This window comes from Amblyomma mixtum, chromosome 9 (genome assembly GCF_055824585.1).
Source record: "Amblyomma mixtum isolate Tamu chromosome 9, ASM5582458v1, whole genome shotgun sequence".
NCBI lineage: Eukaryota > Metazoa > Arthropoda > Arachnida > Ixodida > Ixodidae > Amblyomma > Amblyomma mixtum.
In genome coordinates this window covers 7,368,932-7,388,445 of record NC_143020.1, presented here as the reverse complement: position 1 = coordinate 7,388,445, position 19,514 = coordinate 7,368,932, and the positions used below count along the sequence as shown (strand labels likewise).

General features: G+C 46.6%; 1 protein-coding gene across 1 annotated transcript; it reads left to right on the top strand.

The window, feature by feature from the left end:
- Nucleotides 1-573: 573 nt before the first annotated feature.
- Nucleotides 574-13,028, top strand: LOC149328201 (uncharacterized). The gene is made up of 5 exons (XM_089558930.1): nt 574-678; nt 4,265-4,425; nt 4,537-4,631; nt 5,385-5,474; nt 12,844-13,028. The coding sequence occupies exons 1-5, from the start codon at nt 574-576 to the stop codon at nt 13,026-13,028; spliced, it is 636 nt and encodes a 211-aa protein (XP_089415056.1).
- The last annotated feature ends 6,486 nt before the right edge of the window (nt 13,029-19,514 follow it).

The following is a 19,514-nucleotide window of genomic DNA, read 5'->3' as shown; positions in this document are numbered from 1 at the left end:
TCACAAAGTTTTGAACATCCATTTCTCAAGCAAAGCGCGGTTTAGAGAAGCTATCGCCGTTCGGCCCAAGAAAAACTATATTTCTTCCCCCCTTCCGGAAAGCGTAAAGCATAATTTAAGTGTTTTATCGGCGTTATTCAAATAATTTGAGAAATATGCATTGGCAGAACTGCCTACTTCCTTTTGTTTCATTTATGCGCATTTTGGCTATTAGTGTACAGAATTTATGGATATATGTTAAAATGTATAAGCAACGTCAGTCTGTTGGCGTGACCTTTCGGCTTCATAACGATCAAGAACGCCGAAGGCACGGAATATCTAGTTAGTCAATTTGTCATCTGATAAGAAGCTACACTTCGACGTAGATGATTAAGTAGGTCAATATTCGACGTGCCAGTACTATCTCCTTTGTCGTGGTTACTGCCAGAATTGCACTAGGAAATGAATGAATAAAAGGATCTTTGTATTGGCTGCTGAGATCCAATATTCACAGCGCCTTCTTGCACGAGCTGACAGCTACATCGTCCTGGGTTCCAGTGCTGCTCTTCAAGTGTAAACTGAGTACATGCCTCTATGGCAATCATTTTGGCCATCTATACGCTATCCCTAGCAGAGATCACTACTGCTGTGCTCTATGAAGATAATCCATTGTTCATGGAGCACCAATATGCCAGTGACGTGAGTAAATTAACTGTCCCTGGAGGTTTTTCACAATTCTTTAATATGTGCTCAATGGCTGCCTCGGCACTGTAGAAAGTCCTTGAAAACAATACTTCGCATTCAGTGAGAGGTAAGGCGATTTTGTGAGCAGCATTGCATACAAGGTGTCTAATAAAGCAGGCCTCTCACCGACACATGTCACTAGCGAAGTAAGGCAGAGCTGCCGATTAGATGGAACGCAAACTTGGTATCCCTATACTGCTATTACTGGAAGTTTGCTTCCGAATACTGAAGTACTATTGCACCAGTATTTCTAACCCCGAAAGTTGCTCCCACTTCTGAATAACCGGAGATATAACACGACCGTGTGTGGGGCTTCTTTATGCGCACAGTAGCCTGTTTCCATGGGGTAGCTTATTTTGGTGTTTATTTGTTGCTGTCATGTCGAAAGCAGTATAATTTTTCTGCTGTTTAATAATAGATATCGATAGTATCCCTTTAATTGGAAGACGACTGCCTGCGAGCAATCCCTGATTATATACAGATGGTTATGTGGCGTTGAAGAATGTCTACCCAAAGCTGGCCGATTCAGGAGTCACCTATGTGATGTGTGTATGGATGTGTGTAATTAAACTGTGTTAAAGTATATGTATTTTTATCTTGAGCAGAATAATGAAATTTCTTTATATTTCCTGATTTTACACTTTTTCCTCTGCTCTCAGGCGGTTTTGTTTGTCCATAAACGCTCACTTCCTGAGATGTGTTTTAGATCTGCATACAAACACCTGAATATCTGTGACTATGCGGCAGGTTATCACCACTGCGTTTCAATAGCTGAGCATCGGTTTGTTTGAACGACCGCTGCAGGGCCACATACTACCTAAGATGTCATTGAAGGGAATGAATTTAGGTCATGTAAACAAAGCACTCACGAAATCAGAGGCCACTTGCTGTACCATTGCCTCCTCTCATCAATCTGTATGAACGCCCACGAATTTTTGATAACTCAAGTAAAACTCTAGTTTGGGCGAGTTGATTCATGTTGAAAGAAAAAAAAACTGCCAATGGCGCAAGAAACGAGGACACGGAAGGCGTCAGTCCTGTCCTTTGTGTGCCTTCCGTGTCCTCGTTTCTTGCGCCATTGGCAGTTTTTTCTTTTTTTGTAACTCTGTGATAATGTGCGCAAAAATGCCTTCTATTGCCCGAGAGGTAGTCTGTGCGTTTCAGCTAAGCTCATATACAGTTTTTAAGGAAAGATCGAGAGCTCCGGAGTACGGCTTCGCGCTGTGAATTGGTTTTCATGGTTCTTCCGCACCACTGAAAAGGAATTAAATTGCAGGATTCAGAATTAATGTTCTTTCTACTTACACCCACCCTAACAATATTATAAACCGTGAAGTATACAAACATTGGTGCCTTTCGTAAGCATTTTTCTTCACGACGCCGCCTTCGTACTTTAAATCACATTTTGGGTTGCCAAGCGGGTCGGAAGAATGGAACTCCAATTGGTTGGTAACAACTTTATTCATAGTCCTGCAGAGCTTTCGCCGACGGGGCCTTAGGTCTTCCACGTGGGGACGTCGAGGCGCTGCCTCGCCGTCGCCTCGCGGGCCTGCTGGACGACCCAGAGTTGGTCCCCAAGGCTGGGGCTGCGCAAGGCAGCGGCCAACCGCGGCTGGAGGGTTCCGGAATTAGCACCGTGAAGGTTTTTGTTACAGTCCCAGAGCATGTGAGTTAAAGTGGCTACATTGGCGTGGCAGACCTTGCATATATTTGTCCGGTATGTACCGGGGTAAAGCCTGTGGTATAGTTCCGGGTTGGGGTACGTGAGCGTCTGCAGTTGTCTGAGGGTCACCGCGTGCGCCCTGTCCAGGTTGTCGCTGGGCAGAGGGAAGGTTCGGCGGGCCAGGCAGAGGGCCTTGGTAATTTCGTTGTAGGTGGTCAAGCAGTCTTTGGTGCTATTCCACGGACGACGGTCGCCGGCGCGGTTCGCGAGCTCGCGCGCCTTGGCGTGTGCCGTCTCGTTGCGGTTGCGATACGTCCTCGATACTTCTCCCATGTGCGCCGGGAACCATTGAATTCTGGTTTGGAATTCTACCTCCTGCGGGACTTGTCGGTTCCTCAGGACTCGGGCCGCTCTCTGTGAGATCCATCCTTTGGCGAAGTTTCTAACCGTCTGACGCGAGTCGCAGAGAACCACGGTGCAGTGATTCTTTTTAGCGCTACAGGTCTTAAGTGCCCGTTCTCGGGTTTCACGTGTTATTATGAATGCTAGTAGTAGTAGCAGCAGTACTAGTTGTAGTAGTAGCATTATTGTTATTAATATTATTGTTGTTATTATTATTATTATCATTAATATTATTATTATTATTAGTAGTAGTAGTAGTAGTAGCAGTATGTCCTAGTAATCAGCAAAACCGGTGGGCGCGTTACCATAGGAAGCACTCGAGGGAGATTTACCGTGGAAGGAAGAGAGTGTAACGTAAGCGCTGAAATGCGCAAGCGGTGGGTGGGAACCATCAGAACCATCAGGAGGCGTGATCGAGTGGAACAAGGAGGGTGTCGCGAAAGCGACGGAATCCTCGACCGGAATCTGGTTACAGGGAAAGGAGGAGGGTGAGGCGCTCTTCATGTCTTGTTAGTTATCGTGCTGGCGTCAGAATGTATTGATTGAGTAACACTGCTATACCCAGCATTATATTTCGTTAGTGTTTATTGTTTTTTGCATTCCACATTCTTTACTGTATTGCCCCTCCTGCTAGGGCCAGTTTATTGGCCTGCAGTATCAATAAATAAATAAATAAAATAAATAAATAAATTGTAAGAAGGCACCACTGGTGCGTGTTTGCCACGGAGACTGTCCGGAAGGGGCTTGCCATGGCAATAAGAGGGTGTGGTGAGAACGAAATAATCGTCAACAGGTGGATAGTTACCATAGAAGGTGAAGAGTGTGTTGAAAGCAGAGAAAAGCATAGCCGCGTGGTGATTACTATGAGAGGAATAAGGGATGACGTCAACGTAAGGGGGCAGTGGAGGGTGGCTGCCACGAGTACCTCCCGCAGTGTAGTTTGTAATGAAAGGGGGATGGGTACCTTGAAAGACCGAGGGAGAGGGTGGCGAAAGTGCTGGAATATATCGTGGTCCGCCTGCGGGAGGTGATGCGCTAGGCGCCTCCTGAGGAGAGGGTCGACGATGGCGCCGCGATACTTGAGTGGCGGAATGGAGAGCAGAGATAGTCAAAAAAAGAGTACGTGTGAAAACTAAGCAAAACTAACCAGAACCCTGGAGATATGAAATACCTCACCATGTCGTGAAATAGCAATGCCTAACGGGCCGGACAAAGTAATGACCGTCGTTTAACTTTATTGGCGGTGCGCTTGTAAATATTTGTCACTTGTGATACCTGGGACCCTTTCAGGGTGTCTTAAATGCAGGTAAATTATTCTTGTTCCCGGTTGTCCTATAGAGCTCTAGACTGCATAACTATTGCATCAGCTGCAAAACTGCGCAAGCGTATGTAGATTCCATTATGACGGTGTGCTGCGGAATATTTAAATGCGCTGCATGCTGTTTATTATTCAGCTTCTACAATGTTCAATTTCAGTTTACAACCGTTCCTGACCTGCTGTTTGTAACGAAGCAGACCATAAACTTCCCCGTCGCCCTTCGAACACTCTGTCAAGCAATGATGAGGATGAGCTATATTGGTGGCAACATGTTTCAATACATTGTGTACCACGCCCCGCCCCGGACACCACAAATTATGTAGGTACACAGAGATTCTGTTACTTACTTTTGCTTCTTTTACTGCCATTCCAATTAAAGATAGATTGAATAAAATATCATGTATATAACACCGGCCTGCTCTCCACGCAGGAAAGCGTTTGTGACAAACCTTACTACCAGTCTAACCCCCACCAGGACTGGTGTCCGTCGACGTCGTAATGTCATCACGTACATGACATCTCTAGGTAAGTACATACTTTTACATCAACTCTAAACATCTTTTTAAAACTTTCTGCAACGTTTTTACTGTGGGAACCTTTACAAGGTGCCTGAAGAAAGTGTGACACATATAACCAATGCTGGGAAACAATTTTAAGGACGATTACGATTCTCGCTAATGTCAACGCCAGCTCTTCCATTCCGACGGAGATCGTTTGCCAGATGGCGAGTTAGCGCAACCCGATCTTCGAGTGCGCGCAACACGAGCCGCCCGGATGTGGAGAGAGTTATATCTGAAGAGGGTATGAGGAGCACGCGTGCTCGCGTGGGGCTTGACGAAAGAAAATACAGACCAAGGTTTCGGACACGAAAAGCAAGGCCGCCTTTTGTTAAACATCCGCACCAGCAGTAATCATTGGCAGTTATTCGAAAAGGATTCAAAAACTTGTCGCCTAATTTGATTCGTTTCAAAAAGTTTAGTTTGGCACCACTTGATTCTTCAAGTAGTGGATTGAATAGAAGAAAGTACTATGTTACAATGAAAAATTTTCAATAATAAGACATACCTACCTGGCCCCTATTTTTGCTTACCGTGTACAAGACGGTTATAAGTGCCTCTGGTTGCTTGAAGACATTCTTGCGGAAATATCGCCATTGAAGACAAAATGACTAACATACCACGGTTCCTTGTGCTTCTGGAAGCGAAAGAAAAATTTTTATAGGTTAAATCCTACGGAGATATCAACAAATTTATTCTCTTCTCATTTTGGACTTTTCAGAGGGGCTGTCGTGTTCGTTCAAGATTATGTACGCCGACCCGCGTAACGGCTGCTTCATTCTCGTTTCTTTTGGACTATCGTGTGGAAGAGGTGAGCTTACTCTAACAAATTTGTGCGCGAGGAATTCTTTATGTAAAGTTTTTTTCCAGCGTTATAAGATCACAGATTTCTTCAAGCTACAATGTCGCAATTTTTTGCCTTGAGAGTCTGTATACAGATCCCATACCTCGACCTTCGTGCAGACGTAATCCGTACAATACGGCAAGTACACGAAAGAGCACCCATAGAAGGCTTCTTCGGAGAGTTCTCTGCCACCAACCGGTCCAAGAAGGAGCACCCAGAGCACCCTCCTTTGGGAGCACGTATGGGCACCTTCTAAGCCCACTGCAATCGCGTAGGGCCTAGATGTGTGCCCGACACCACACCGCCTTTCTGCTCAAGCTACATCATCCCCGCCCAACCACCTCATACTGCAACCTGCTTGGTGCCTTGGATCACGCCGAAAGTCTAGAAATAAGCTGACTCACGCAGGTACGCAAACACGCACAGGCTGGCAGACGGACTGTCGCTTAAACGCCAAAGCGGGCAGATCTGAAGTGCCGTTTTGAACGAGGTTCACGCGCTGATGGTCGCGCAGCAGTGAAAGCATAAGATTCGTCAGAGGTTCGCAGGCGCGTCTTCCGCGTCAGATTTGCGACTAATCTTTTATATAAACCAACGCCTAGTTTCTCCATTTTTTTTAAAATGCAACAGGACTATATGGATCGGTCGTGTCAGCAAAAAGTGTCCGCAACTTTGTCCGCACGATTACGTCATTCTCTGAAGATAAATGTGCGAAAGGGTGATTGTGACAGCCAATGTGATAAAATTTTGCTACGGGAAAAATTCTGCTGATGAGCTGTAACTAGTTAATTAATTTGACGTGAAAAAAGCGACGAAAATACACTTAGACGTCACAATAGCCGTGGACGTTGATATAGTACGTGGACTTCAGAGCAGCCACGTACATCAATATAGTACGTGGGCGCTTTGCTTTCGCATTGCTCCAATGCGGGTCACCGCAGTGATGTCAAAGTTTTTTTCTTTTCCTTTTCAGTCTCTAAAAGTTATGGAAGGTTTGGTTTTTGGAGTTTATAAACGCACACCAATTTTAATGCGATTTGAAAACGCCATATCACTGTTCTGTTATTTTTTTTTTGTTCTTTGGTATGCATCATCATCAATGCAGTCTCTCCGAGCATGAATGAAAATGTGATGTGCAACTGACCCGCGTTAATTAGCTCATATGAGTAAAAACCTAACTGAAATTGCCTAATTGCAATTTAAAAAGGGTAAATCTTTTACACTGCTTTCAAAAGGCCGCGCAGGCTGATTGTTTACTTAGATAGCCTGTTCCCCAGTCTGCAGTTATTCTTGGAACACAACACTTCCACCTTTTGCATTGGCGCTCATCAAAGTGAGTTGGTCACTACGGCAGTAACACAGAGAGTACAAGGTCAGGCGAGTCAAATACTTCTGCCGATGGTAGATGTGTGCTGAAATCGTAAGGACAGGTTGATTGAAAAGTCGGGACTTCGCGGCTTATGCAATTCGATGGAGGTGAAATACCGAAACCTTAACCGATAATTACGGTACTTTCTGTTGGCAAAATCTCAGCGCAGCGTAATTTTTGCTATGTATTTAGGAATAAAACTGGGACAATGCTTTAACTTTCCTTAAGATTCGAATGCGAAGCTCTGTGCTTTGTCCCACAAGGTGTCTAAAGTATTGCACTGAACGAACAACTGTCAGTGGCTTACAGCGATGCTGCGCAACGGTTGTTCCCTCCGAGGCATTGTAATGTGTTTGTCTCAATGCTTCAAGGAAGAACGGCGAAGCGATGAAAGACGCAATTTGGTTTGGAGTAGGCCATGAGATGCGTGACCGGCACATTTAAAGTAGCGCATGCCCATCCCTATGCTAAACAGCATAGACTCAGCAAGCGGTACCCATAGAAGGTACGGTATGTGCTGGTTGGCGTTGCAGCTGTCAATGCATTCAATAGCAGTTGTTTGGTAGATTTTACGCTGATTAGAACGTAATTTTAGCGAGACACAGCCTGCTAAACTAATTATCTCACTTAGACAAGGCAGTGTGTCATTGCTCATAAACCCTCCAATGTGTGGCGCCTGCAACGTAGGGGTTGCTGGCGTATGTTGCTGCTACCGCATACCTCCGAAGTCGCTCTCAACATCTGTATATAACGATCCATTTTCCTCTGTACTACTGTCTTTTTGTTATCGTCTCAGTTTTAATATGTGTCCTGTCTTGTGCTCTAAATGTTTCCCGTTCTTACTCCTCGTCTCCATTGAATGTTAACCTTTTTCTAAGCAGTCACTTTTGCACAGGTGGAAGCGATACGCGTTTAGGAAGTCGGTAATTGGCAGCTGGAGCAAACTGAGAGCGACTCCTCTTGTCTGCCAGCCGTACCTTAATCCTCAGCTTTCCGCCTTATGCTTTCGCAATTCTCTCTTACACCACAGTAAATTTCAAATTCTTCCTCTTCCTCGCACCAGAGGTGCCCCGCCAGAGACGGTTTGTAGAAGTCGAAGACTGAAGCGTTCCTTCGCACCAGAGGTGCTCCGTTAGAGACGGTCTTGTGAGGAGTTGAGATGCAGGGGTAAGGCGAATACTTGAAATTTATGTACAGCTATTTACATTGCAAACAAGTTCAGGCACTAGAGACAAATTAAACAGCAAAGAGATACACAACAACAAAAAGGTGGAACTGGCTAACACTAGGGGAGGCCCCTACTCGGCGTAGCCGAAGATGCATAGCATCTAACCTTAGCCCAGAACCCTTTTTCTGGCGCCGGAGCCCGGTTTTAAAGACCTCAAGGCCCGGCCCACATTTGGGAGCACCCAATCATTCTACACTCTTCATATGATTGGCTAATCGAGAGCATGGCCAGCCTCTCCAACTACCGTAGGGTAAATCACCCTCTCCACCACAAAATAAAAATAAAAACAAACACAAATACACATTCGTGCCAGCACGTGCGCGAATCGGTACCGCGGAGCGGGGGACACCCGTACTTCCCGGCGCATTCGCGAGCGGCCGCGTTCCAAGAAAGGAGACGCTTCCCTTTGAGCGCCTCCAGCCGCGTTCCGATGACCCCGCGTACACTACCGATCCCTTACACGCCCTTCCCAAGATTCTAAAAAGGGCTCAAATGCCACTATCAGAATTACAACAAAGAAGGGATCGGTACGGGTCAGAAAACCAACCTGTGGGTCACATACCGCAGTTACACCAGCACTGGCACCAAAAAAAACCAAAACCAAAGTGCACACGGGAACTAACACAACGTAGGCAAATTGCACACTCAAATAAATACAGTGGGATGCCTGCCGTGCGCCGTAACACGGCGTCCAAGTTGGTGGGTTGCACCGAATTCACCACCTCCAAGTACACACTCGTCCTCGCGAATGGGCACACAGGCACTCAGACACTCGCAACCGGAGCGTTCATTGGCACTCATATTCGGTCCGTAAGCGGCCACGTGAGCCTCCTTAGTCGCACCGCGCGTCCCTGTGTGCGTTCGAGCCACCACGTGTCTCAACACGATGAACGCCTAATGGCCACTATGCTCATTAGGTTGGTGCCACAGCGGGGCAAGAACTAAACAGCTGGTGCCCTCCAGGATCAAACACGTCATGATCCTGAATAGGTCCAAATCCTTGACCATACGACGCCCCTAAGGGCACGCTCTCGTCAGCGCACCCGTACAGACCGCGTGCTACGTAAGGAACATATCTCTTACCCAGTTCAACTGTAACAGTGCGACCGGCTTCGCTGCACATAATTTGGCGTACAGCAGCACGGAACGTACTGTTCCACCCGCCGACTTTCAGTGTGAAAGCTATGCGCCTGTCTCCTGGTACATTGGAGCGTTTGGAGCTATTTGCACTGTTCCTGCACGGGCAAACATTTAAATCGCCGCTCCCTGCTTCATGGGCGTTGGCCGGCTTCGTGGCATCGTCTGCTGCACGAGCTGACTCGCCGTCGCTTGACCCGAGCTTGCCTTGTGGCAAGTCGTCACGCATTTCCTTCTCCTCGAAGGACCTGATCGGACGCCCATCGAGTGCGTTCGACAATTGCGCGGCGCTCTGCCCGGTAGGCGCAACAGGCCCACCTCCGCTCTCTGCCTCGGATGGAATGTCCCTGTCATCACTAACGCTACGTGGCACTTCCTGCCACCTGCCCGACACCGTCTGCCATGCGGCAACTTTAGGTTGCCTGCTGTCACTAGCTCGCCGATTTGGCATCTGTCGTCGCTGGTCGTTTCACGCTGAACCAACTGCTCTTTTTCGCAGCTTGCCTGAGACCGAGTTTTATGCGAATCATACTAAAATAGCCCAACCCAGCTCCTGGAGCGCGGCGGTGTCGTTACCATTGACCTTTCGTGACCTCCATGTCATACCACGTGATGCGTGACATCACAGCAGATGAAAAACGGGGGCCCAACTCGCGCCGTCGCGTGAGGCGTCGTGACCAAGGATGACCACGTGGTGCGTGACGTCACAGCAGATGAGAAACGGGGGCCCAGCTCGCGCCGTCGCGCGAGGCGTCGCGACCAAGGAGGACCACGTGATGCGTGACGTAACGACATAGGAGAAACGGGGCCCCAGCTCGCGCCGTCGCGCGAGGCGTCGCGACCAATGTGTTTCCTGCTTCTGCCGCTAGGTGCGCTGTAGTGAACACGTGATGCTGGAGCGGCGGTATACAAGGGGGTGCGCCTGCCTCTGCTAGGCGTACACGGGATAGAGATGCCTCCTGGAGACAGAGCTGCTCGTTGGAATGAGAAGCAAAAGTTGCGGCGTGCTACAGAGACTGATGATGAGCGTGAAGAACGTCTAGCCAAGCGGCGTGCTCGATATGCAACTCGGCGACAATATGCTTCGCATCTGACTAGGCTTAACCTAAGCTAAGCCTCACCCATTTTTTTATTCCTCAACTCGCGTCCGCGTCCCTGGTGTCATTTGGGGTACAGCTAACCTGTGCAGCTGGATCGTCGGAGTGCGCGTTCACCGCCTCTAATACGGCGACGCTGCGTACCGTCACGATACTTTCTTCAAGAGAGATTCCAGTTTCGCGGAAAGCTGGCTGGCCTTTGCATTCCAGCATTGGCGGCCTCTCTGCTCGGGACTCGGAGCAGTTCTTAACAAGTGTTGTTAAAAACAATTGCTTTATGTTACAGCTGTCTGGACTGAAATACAAAGAGTCTAAATACTCTACTCGAACAGTTTTGAATTGGTTTGTACCTAACACCCGCACAAATTACGGGTATCAAATGTTGAACTTCACTCTCCCACATTTATTAAATAAGAAATCCTTATAAATGTATAGCTAAATAATGCCAACAACTGCTATATGTCGTGTGTGTTTGTACGTTTTTTTTTCTCTGAAAGTGCCCTCGTATTGTTTCTTTCGTTTGTTTTGTTAACGTGAAGAAATGTATCACTGCCAAGCTTCTGTAGGGTGCGCCGGCCTCGTCAAGCCTTGCCACTGGCTTTTTGCCGGTGCACCCAACATCGCCATGATGTTAAATAAATATATTCTGATTCTGATTCTGATTCTGGCTAGTTGACTAGCTCTCCTAGACTCTTTGTGCTTAGCCAGCTCGAGCTCTAGCTGCTGGCGCCTTGCTTCTAACACCTGCAAATCCGGAGGTTTTTCCTCGCATAGCGGCGCTTTCCTCCATTCACTTTTGCAAGCTCAGCCTGATAATAAGCTACGCGCTCCTTCGCGATTCTACACGGCACCTCACACCGAGTGAGGGCCGGCTTGGATAACTCTCCATACCGCCTTCCGTACCCCTCAACTGTCCTACCGGCTCGAACACATGAACAAGAACGTGAACAATGCGACGAAGGAAACTCACAATTTCGATGTGCCGATCCGCAATGCCAGCTCCTTGGCGTCGGAGTCCACCGCCACTTTCACCGGACGCTGCGATGAGCTGTCGCACGCCGCTGGTCCTGTGCACGTTGTCGTCACTTGGTGTGACCCGCCGGTGACCGTCGAGTTCTCAACGCGCTGCTTTTCTTGACCGAATGCAGTCCCGCGTCGCTGGACTACTGCCGTGGTCCTTGCATCCTTGCCGCCGCCTCTCCGCAGGTCCGTTCTCGAACGCTGACCAGTTGCCTTGTCGTCGCCTTTCTCCCTGCCTTCAGTCTTCTTCCTGCGCCGTCTTCCGATGGCCGCAGGATCCCCTCGACTGCGCCAGTAAAGTTCACAGGTTCTTCTTCTTCCTCGCACCAGAGGTGCCCCGCCAGAGATGGTTTGTAGAACCGGACTGAAGCGTTCCTTTGCACCAGAGGTGCCCCGTCAGAGACGGTCTTGTGATGAGTTGAGATGCAGGGGTAAGGCGAATACTTGAAGTTTTATATACAGCTACTTACATTGCATGCAAGTTCAGGCACTCGAGACAAATTAAACGGCAAACAGATACACAACAACAAAAAGGTGGAACTGGCTAACACTAGGGGAGGCCCCTACTCGGCGTAGCCGAAGATGCATAGCATCTCACCTTAGCCCAGAACCCTTTTTCTGGCGCCGGAGCCCGGTTTTAGAGACCTCAAGGCCCGGCCCACATTTGGTAGCACCCAATCATTCTACACTCTTCATATGATTGGCTAATCGAGAGCATGGCCAGCCTCTCCAACTACCGTAGGGTAAATCACCCTGTCCACCACAAAATAAAAATAAAAACAAACACAAATACACATTCGTGCCAGAACGTGCGCGAATCGGTACCGCGGAGCGGGGGACACCCGTACTCTCCGGCGCATTCGCGAGCGGCCGGAGACGCTTCGCTTTGAGCGCCCCCAGCCGCGTTCCGATGACCCCGCGTACACTACCGATCCCTCACAACCACTACCCGCCCTTCTTCTTTCCACCTTACCTCGTGCCCACCCTTCGTTACAGCCTTACTTTTAAATTTGCCGTGCTCTTCATTTTGCTATAGTTGGCAGGTGACAACGACGACAACGAATAATCCAAGAACGGGTGGCTAAAGCTGCGATCTTAAATGACAGTGAGCTGTGAGAAACAAGAGCACGCTGCTAAACATAATTCGGCCAAAATTATACCGAAGGCCCTCATTACGGCATACCTGATTTCCCATGTGCGTCTTTAAGAAGTTTAACTCTATACATAATTTTTGTAGCGGTCATTCACGAAACGGGAACAGGGGATTACAGTAAATGTTTTGTTTGCAGGGCGACAGGAGTCGCCGTCGTGTCTTGAGTGATCGCTTTTCCGTAATCGAGCGACACTAGTCGCGAACTGTACTCTTGTATTTTTTGAGGGACTGTGGTCCCTTATCGTGTAACCATGGGGTCCAATAAAATTCTCTTGAAAGCTTTGATGAGTTTGGTCAAACATTATTGTTCTTTCTTTTCTTTCTACAAACAGCTTGCCGGCTACTTCAGACAGCAAGCACAGTGCACATAGGTATTCCACCGGAGTGTGACCGAATATACAGGCACAACTGTCAAGCCAGAAATAAGAAGATATTCTACCCCATCTGCATGTATCGGCTTCCACACATTGTGCAAAATGGAGCTGAACTGTCCCGCACTGCACATAATGCTGCCTAGGCAAATTATGCGCAGGAAATAAAAAATGCAAGTTGCAGCATCATTTCTTGGCTGCACTGACATATTCCTGAGTACACGCCTCATTACTATAAACCATGCAAATCTTGTGGTAGACGACATTTCTAAGGAGCCATAGCTAAAATTTTTAGGACGCTCTCACGTTGTGCTTCCTTTCAATGCATTCAGATTCCAAGCAAAAGCCAGAGACCACATAACCTTGCAAGAACAAAAATTGACGGATCTAAGGTGAGTTGCTTTACCCAGCAAACGTCGACTGCTGATTCCATGATCGGCCGAAAAATGTAATGGTAGAAGAGCAAGGTACAGTCACCTCATGCTTCATCGCAGCTCGGCAGGAAATGAAACCGATGGCTTTGCTCAATGCTGACTCCGGAGGAAATATTTTACAGCAATGACTCGGCGCCTGCCAAAAGCCAAAAAATTACGCAGCGCTTTCGCGCGCTTGTGTGCCCAGGAATGCCCATACAAAAACCTCAGCGCCAGTCACTACGGCACCTCTTCGCACGTGCGATTTCCTTGCTGTGTCACTAAGCTTCGACAGAGAAGTGACAACTCACGCACCGAAACGGGCCTGTGAGATCGACTAACGGATAGTCGCCTGTGAAATAGTACTGCCGACCCAACCGGTGATGCGCTCGAAACAGCCGCGGCACCACTTTACACCCCCCTCATGCACCACCCTATATATACTCGACGATTAGGAAGATCTGAGGTCCGCACGCATCAGGCGCATGCCATCCAGTCTCGCATAATCTTACCCCTTACGATAAACCCGGCATACTTTCATTTATGCTGTTTCGATATGTAGATTGTTATGCTGCATAGTCTAGCCTCATCCGTCCGACCCATCGGTTATAGTACTGAGCTAAAATCAATAAAAGGTCGTATTCGCGTGCCGAATATAGTTTCAGCGTCTTGTAACTCGATGCCATGTCATTCAGAACCTCGAACAGGTGAACGACTTTAGCCTGTAACTTGCACTTAAATAATGAGCCCAATTAAGCGGCTAAACCAGGTCTGGTAAGATAAAACCACAGCTTGTCGAAGTCCCTCATTTCTGTTTCTATGATTATGCAACGTAAAGACCAAACTATTGGCTCTGCGCTCCAGCACCGGCGCTGCCTTTACCTCCACGGTCTGTTGAAGCCCTGACGCCTAACAAATAACTGAACCCCCCTGTTCCTTAGTTTACAACCCCAAAAAACATGACTATAAAAGCTCTCTGTGCAAAAGAAAAAAAAAAGAAAGGTGGCTACTCAGACTACTTGCTTAAAAGGCACTGAATGGAACGGATTGACAAGGCGATGGACATCGCCGGCATTCGAGAAGGATGTGTCACTGCTTGCACGAGATATCGCTACTGTACATTCGATAATAAGCATCTATATTACGGCAGAAGTCATAAAACCAGCTTTGTGTTCCACCTGCTTTGTCTACCGATGTTTTTCGAATGTACGATGAAAGAATAAAAGAGGTGTTGTTCAGGCAAACATGCTTACTGTTAGTTGAAAATAAAGGCAACTTTTTCATACATGACGTCTCTCTCTCTCATGCGTTGGAATTTATTGCTAACTTTCAAGATTTCTGGATGACAAAGTGTAATTTTCGGGCACGAAAGTATTAACACTGGTTAGTATCTACAGAGTGTAAACCCGCTCACTGCATGTATGCAGTTAGCGGTCCATACAAAAGCAATAGCGATGTCATTGCGCTAAAGGGCAACTGAAGAGATTTTAGAATTACGAGTTATAGCCGGTAGAACGAGTGCAAATTGTAAGAAAAGCATGCGAAGTGTTTTTTTTTTGCTAACATTTAAAATGGCGACGTAAATGGTGAATAAAGCAGCTTCAGCCTTCAGGCTTCTGTGCAGTTCACAGCGACGGCAGAGGCCGCAATGATGACGCCTTGTACGGCGGTGTTATGTTTCCAGCGAAGAAACCATTGTTTGAAAACAGACAACCAACGCCGCTGAAGGTGTCACCCGCGAAGCATTGGTTGGCAGAACCGAACAACGCACGGCAGCGCGTGGGCGGAGGCAGTGCGCGCCTGAAATTTCTGTATCAATGAAGCCAGCACAAGTTTTGAGGAGGATGCTCAGCATAGAAGTGGTTTAAATCACCGCTCAAATCACTATTATCAAGAGTAGCGCGCTGAAAGATCTTTTTGGGATAGAGTAGCGCTTTATTTCACGCAAATTAAACTACAATATTAGCATTCATTCTTTTGCATCGAAAGAACTTAAAAAATATTTTAGCTAGACAGAAATTATTCATTAGCTTCCACATGAGCAAAAAAATTAGCTGTGGCTTAGCTCTGGTTCAGCCTGAGTGATTGCGAAAGAAATAGCTCCCTGGCTGCGCTTGCGTCTGCTGGTGGTTTGGCATGGCTTCGCGTTTTGTGCGACTAAAGGATTTACTCTGGACACAACATGGTTTCTACTGTTTGTTTATTCCAATGAACACGCTTTGGTGGTCCGTAAAGAAATGACTCTTGGTCTGAACACTGGAAATTACATTGTCGTGATTATATCGCTCTGCACTACTCATTGACAATTCTTCGGCATTCAGAGAGTCCATGAAACTACTCTCGCTCACTGAACTTGTAGAACGCCGCCGGGCTCGCCATTCTGCGGCATAGGCGCGTTGCATAGCTAACCGCTCTTGCCTTTCTTCATCCGTCTCCTCGGCACGGCGCCGGCGTTTGCGCGCAGCACGTCGCTCCAGCGACGCCTGGCCGTCACGTGGTAGCCGCCGCGCCGAACGAAGGAACAACTACGACCGAAGAGACGAGATGGGCCCCTGCTCTCCTCTGGTCGTGACGTCACGCTGTCACGTGGTCGTGCGCCGCAGCTGCGCCGGAGCGAAGGAACGACCTCCACCGACGGCAGAAAAGTGCTAGCAGTATTGCTTTCGCAATAAAAGTGTGCCTAGTGTTGGGATGCAACATCGCACCATCGCCTTTCCGGGGCCGTATTGAATTGTATTCAGTAACAAAATGTATCTGAGTAGCATTGCAAGGTCGGCTTCAGAGGCATTAAGGGTATGTGTCCAGCAATTTTCAGACAATGTCCAGCAATTTCGGAGGAAAATTTTCAAAATTGAAAAATTGGAAGATACTTTTACAGAAATATTGAAGGTAATGGTCCATTCCTCTGATATGGAGCAAAATCTTTCTTTTAAACTGTTTCGAAGGATCGCATCGAACAGTTCCGACACCTATACAAAACCAATGAAGAACGGTTTTCACGATAGCAAAAACGTTAATTGAAAATAAATTCTAGATTGCAGGAGGATGATCTGCCAATCTACTGATTGCTATAGTCAAATGTTACATTATACGAAAATATTGCCATCATAAAAGGTTTCCCTCTCAAAATTGCTTTTGTCCCGAATTTTTGGGTATAGAAATGCTTTTTTTATTCAATGTGTTTGAAGGGCTAGTTTTCCAAGCAGTGTTTGGAAAATTAAATTGTGGCATTGGCTCTGCAATGACCACGCCATTTTTTGTTATCAAGGTTTCTTAATTATCAGTCCACCCGAAAAAATACTTTTTGCCAAGGACACAAAAAGAGCTCTGGCTTCTTTAAGAAAGCGAATGCCAGGAAGAAATTTTTTCCTTGAAATAGCGCACAAAACTAATGTCATGTTCCTTTAGCTTCCAGATAAACAAAGCTCAGATATAGAGATCATTTTTCCTCTTAAGAAATGTCACCCGGCTAAAAAGAACTCAGTGGGCAATTTTTTGCCCGTGGTGATCAATCCCGCGGATATAAAAAAAAATTTTAATTTACACACTTGATGACGCGTACATAAAGAAGAAAAACTTTTCTCCGGAGTTGATTTTTGCGCCTTTGAGCGTGCTACCAGCTGAAAAGTTATTCCATTTGTTGCCAGCAAAAATCTTCACGAATAAATTATTCCCGTACAAAGACGAAATGACAAATTGTATGCAGCCCCGGTAAAACATGGACGCAAAACGCATGCAGAATTGCGCCTGCTATCACATGAAAGCTTGCGAAAAAAAGTTTTGTGCATGTATTCGAAACTGTCTAATAAGAACGGTAAAGGCAAATGTCAAAGCTTTTCGACACTGCTTTGGAAAGAATTCATTATCTTGAGGTAGAACCTTTGCTCAGCAATGCGTGCGAGCGCTACTTCGAAACATACTTCTTTACGGCTTTAAGGTTATTTATTCCGACATCTTCAGTGAGTAGAAATGTGAGCTCAGTAATTACGGACAGGCGATATTTTAAGCATTGTATCCAAGCTTAATATGTCAAAGAGAGCGAATCCGCTATTAGATATCAAACTCTGGTTTAAAGACTTGGCATATGAAAATGATTGCAGTTAGCGCGCACGAAAAGCTTGTCCGACCCCTTTGCCGGCAGCAAAATGAGGGCCTTTGCCACGGAGGCTTCATGAACCGGAGCCGACTCCCAGTATGCGCTTTTATGCAACAAACACAAGTTCATTGTGCAAAAAGCGAAGATTTTTCTCACAACTAAAGTTTTTCATTCAGGAAGATTCTTGTGCAAAGTTGAGGCTCTCCTGGCAAATTTTTGGCACGTGAGAAACCGGAAAAGTTGACGAGGCATTCTATGCTTTTACATATTTGCTGAAGAAACGCGCATTCTACAGTGTATTTGGAAATCTGTCTGCGCCTGCTAGCTTTTCGCACTACAGCTAGCTGAGTACACTCTAAAGTATTCTGATGGTATTGCGTCATGTTGGTACTCTGAGCGTGGGTACCGCCAGGGGCGGAATAAAGGGGGAGAAGGCGTATAGCGCCTACCATTCAAGCGAAGCTTAGTGTTCTGGGGAAAGAATGTGCAATAGCAACAATGTGCCTTAAGTGAATATTGAACTGTTCCAGCCCTAACAAGAAACGAATACTTCGTATGTGATCTGGTGCCTTTCTTCTATTTCTAGATCAAGTGCTCAAGCCTTAAGGCTCGTAATTCATTGCTCTTTCTTTATTTAATACACATTGAACGTTGAAACAATTAGAATGGAACGCCTCAATGATTACAGAACTAGACATATTCCTAATAAAAGTTGCACAGACATTTATGAAGTGAAACCTTTATCAATTCTCTTCGTAAGGAGAAAAAACATTCAAGAGAAAGTTTATAGCGGCGGATCAAATTAAGATGTTCGGCTGCCGTGATAAGTGGAACATGATCTGTGCTTTTTGATTACTTCATTCACAAGAAAAGTGCGGTATCAGATCACATTTCAGGTTACCGTAATGCAATTAGAACTGTGATGTGATGACCTCTCTGCCCGGTAGGCCATCAATATCTGTTACAGATTTATAGTACACTTGACCTCATTGAAAAGAAATATTTCGACTAACTCGAGGGAATCTTCAGGGTCCTCAGAGAATTTCCAGCATTCTTTCCTGATGTAGACCACGTGATTAATTAGGTATTGCTGTGCGCCGCCGAAGTCAGAAATTTATTATCTGCTGCCTGAAACATAAACGGCGTTCTGTAAATATGTAGCCGCCCGTTGTAAAAAATTGAACGGTTAAAAATGCCTTCATCATTATGTTGCTCTATGGGCATTTTGCACACTAATGCATACAACTTATAAATAATTGCTAAAACGCATCAGCAGTGTCAGCTTGTTGCCATGTTACTTCGGCTTCATTGAAATTACAAAGTGCGAATTCGATGAATATGCAATTAGTTGACTAGCCTGCGGAAGACAATTTGGCCTGTGCTTTAACTTAGCGCATTTCCCTTAGCACGTCGACCATGGGAGAACGATAAAGAAACGCCTTTGCACATCAACTCCTAGCTACAACACCATGGGTTGCTCTTAACCTTTTAACTAGCCATACACCGTTATGACAATTTCTCTGGGCGTCTACACATTAGTTGCCGTAGGGATCACTGAGGCTATGCGTTACGAAGATAATTCACTACATATTTCACGCCAGTACGCCGGTGACGTGATTAAAACCACTGTTTCTGAAGGTTTTGCAAACGGCTTTTGTTTGTGGAAAATGCAAGACTTCTCACTTTGCAATACTTTGAAAAAAATCAGTAGTCAATCGTGCAGAACCAGTTCCGTGTCACGTGGTGCTTGCTAGATACGTAATAAGCCGGTTTTAAAGCCGTACACATGCACATAAAGAGGGCTGGCGATTGCATAGAACCCATATTTGATGGTCATATTGCTACGAAGAAGACGAAGCTGGCAGTGGCGCGGGACGGAGCGCTCGCGCTAGGCCAGCGGCTATTAAAATCCACGCCTCATTCTTCGGCTGGCCGCCACGTAACATTTGGTGTGAGGTGCTGGGGTTCCTTCATCGGCATCCTGGACGCGTATTCGCCAACTGCAGCCTGTACAGCCACATGGCTTGAAACCACGGTGAATTGATCACGGTTACTGAAGATTGTCACAACGGTTTACCTAAAAGGGATAATAAATCCTCTTAAACGGCGTTATATGCCACTAA

Bases quoted from the DNA above. Each gene is read 5' to 3' on its own strand.
- LOC149328201 (XM_089558930.1), top strand. From the start codon at position 574: ATGGCAATCATTTTGGCCATCTATACGCTATCCCTAGCAGAGATCACT. The intron at 679-4,264 runs GTGAGTAAATTA...GTTCAATTTCAG, and splicing joins AGCACCAATATGCCAGTGAC to TTTACAACCGTTCCTGACCT. The intron at 4,632-5,384 runs GTAAGTACATAC...TGGACTTTTCAG, and splicing joins CACGTACATGACATCTCTAG to AGGGGCTGTCGTGTTCGTTC.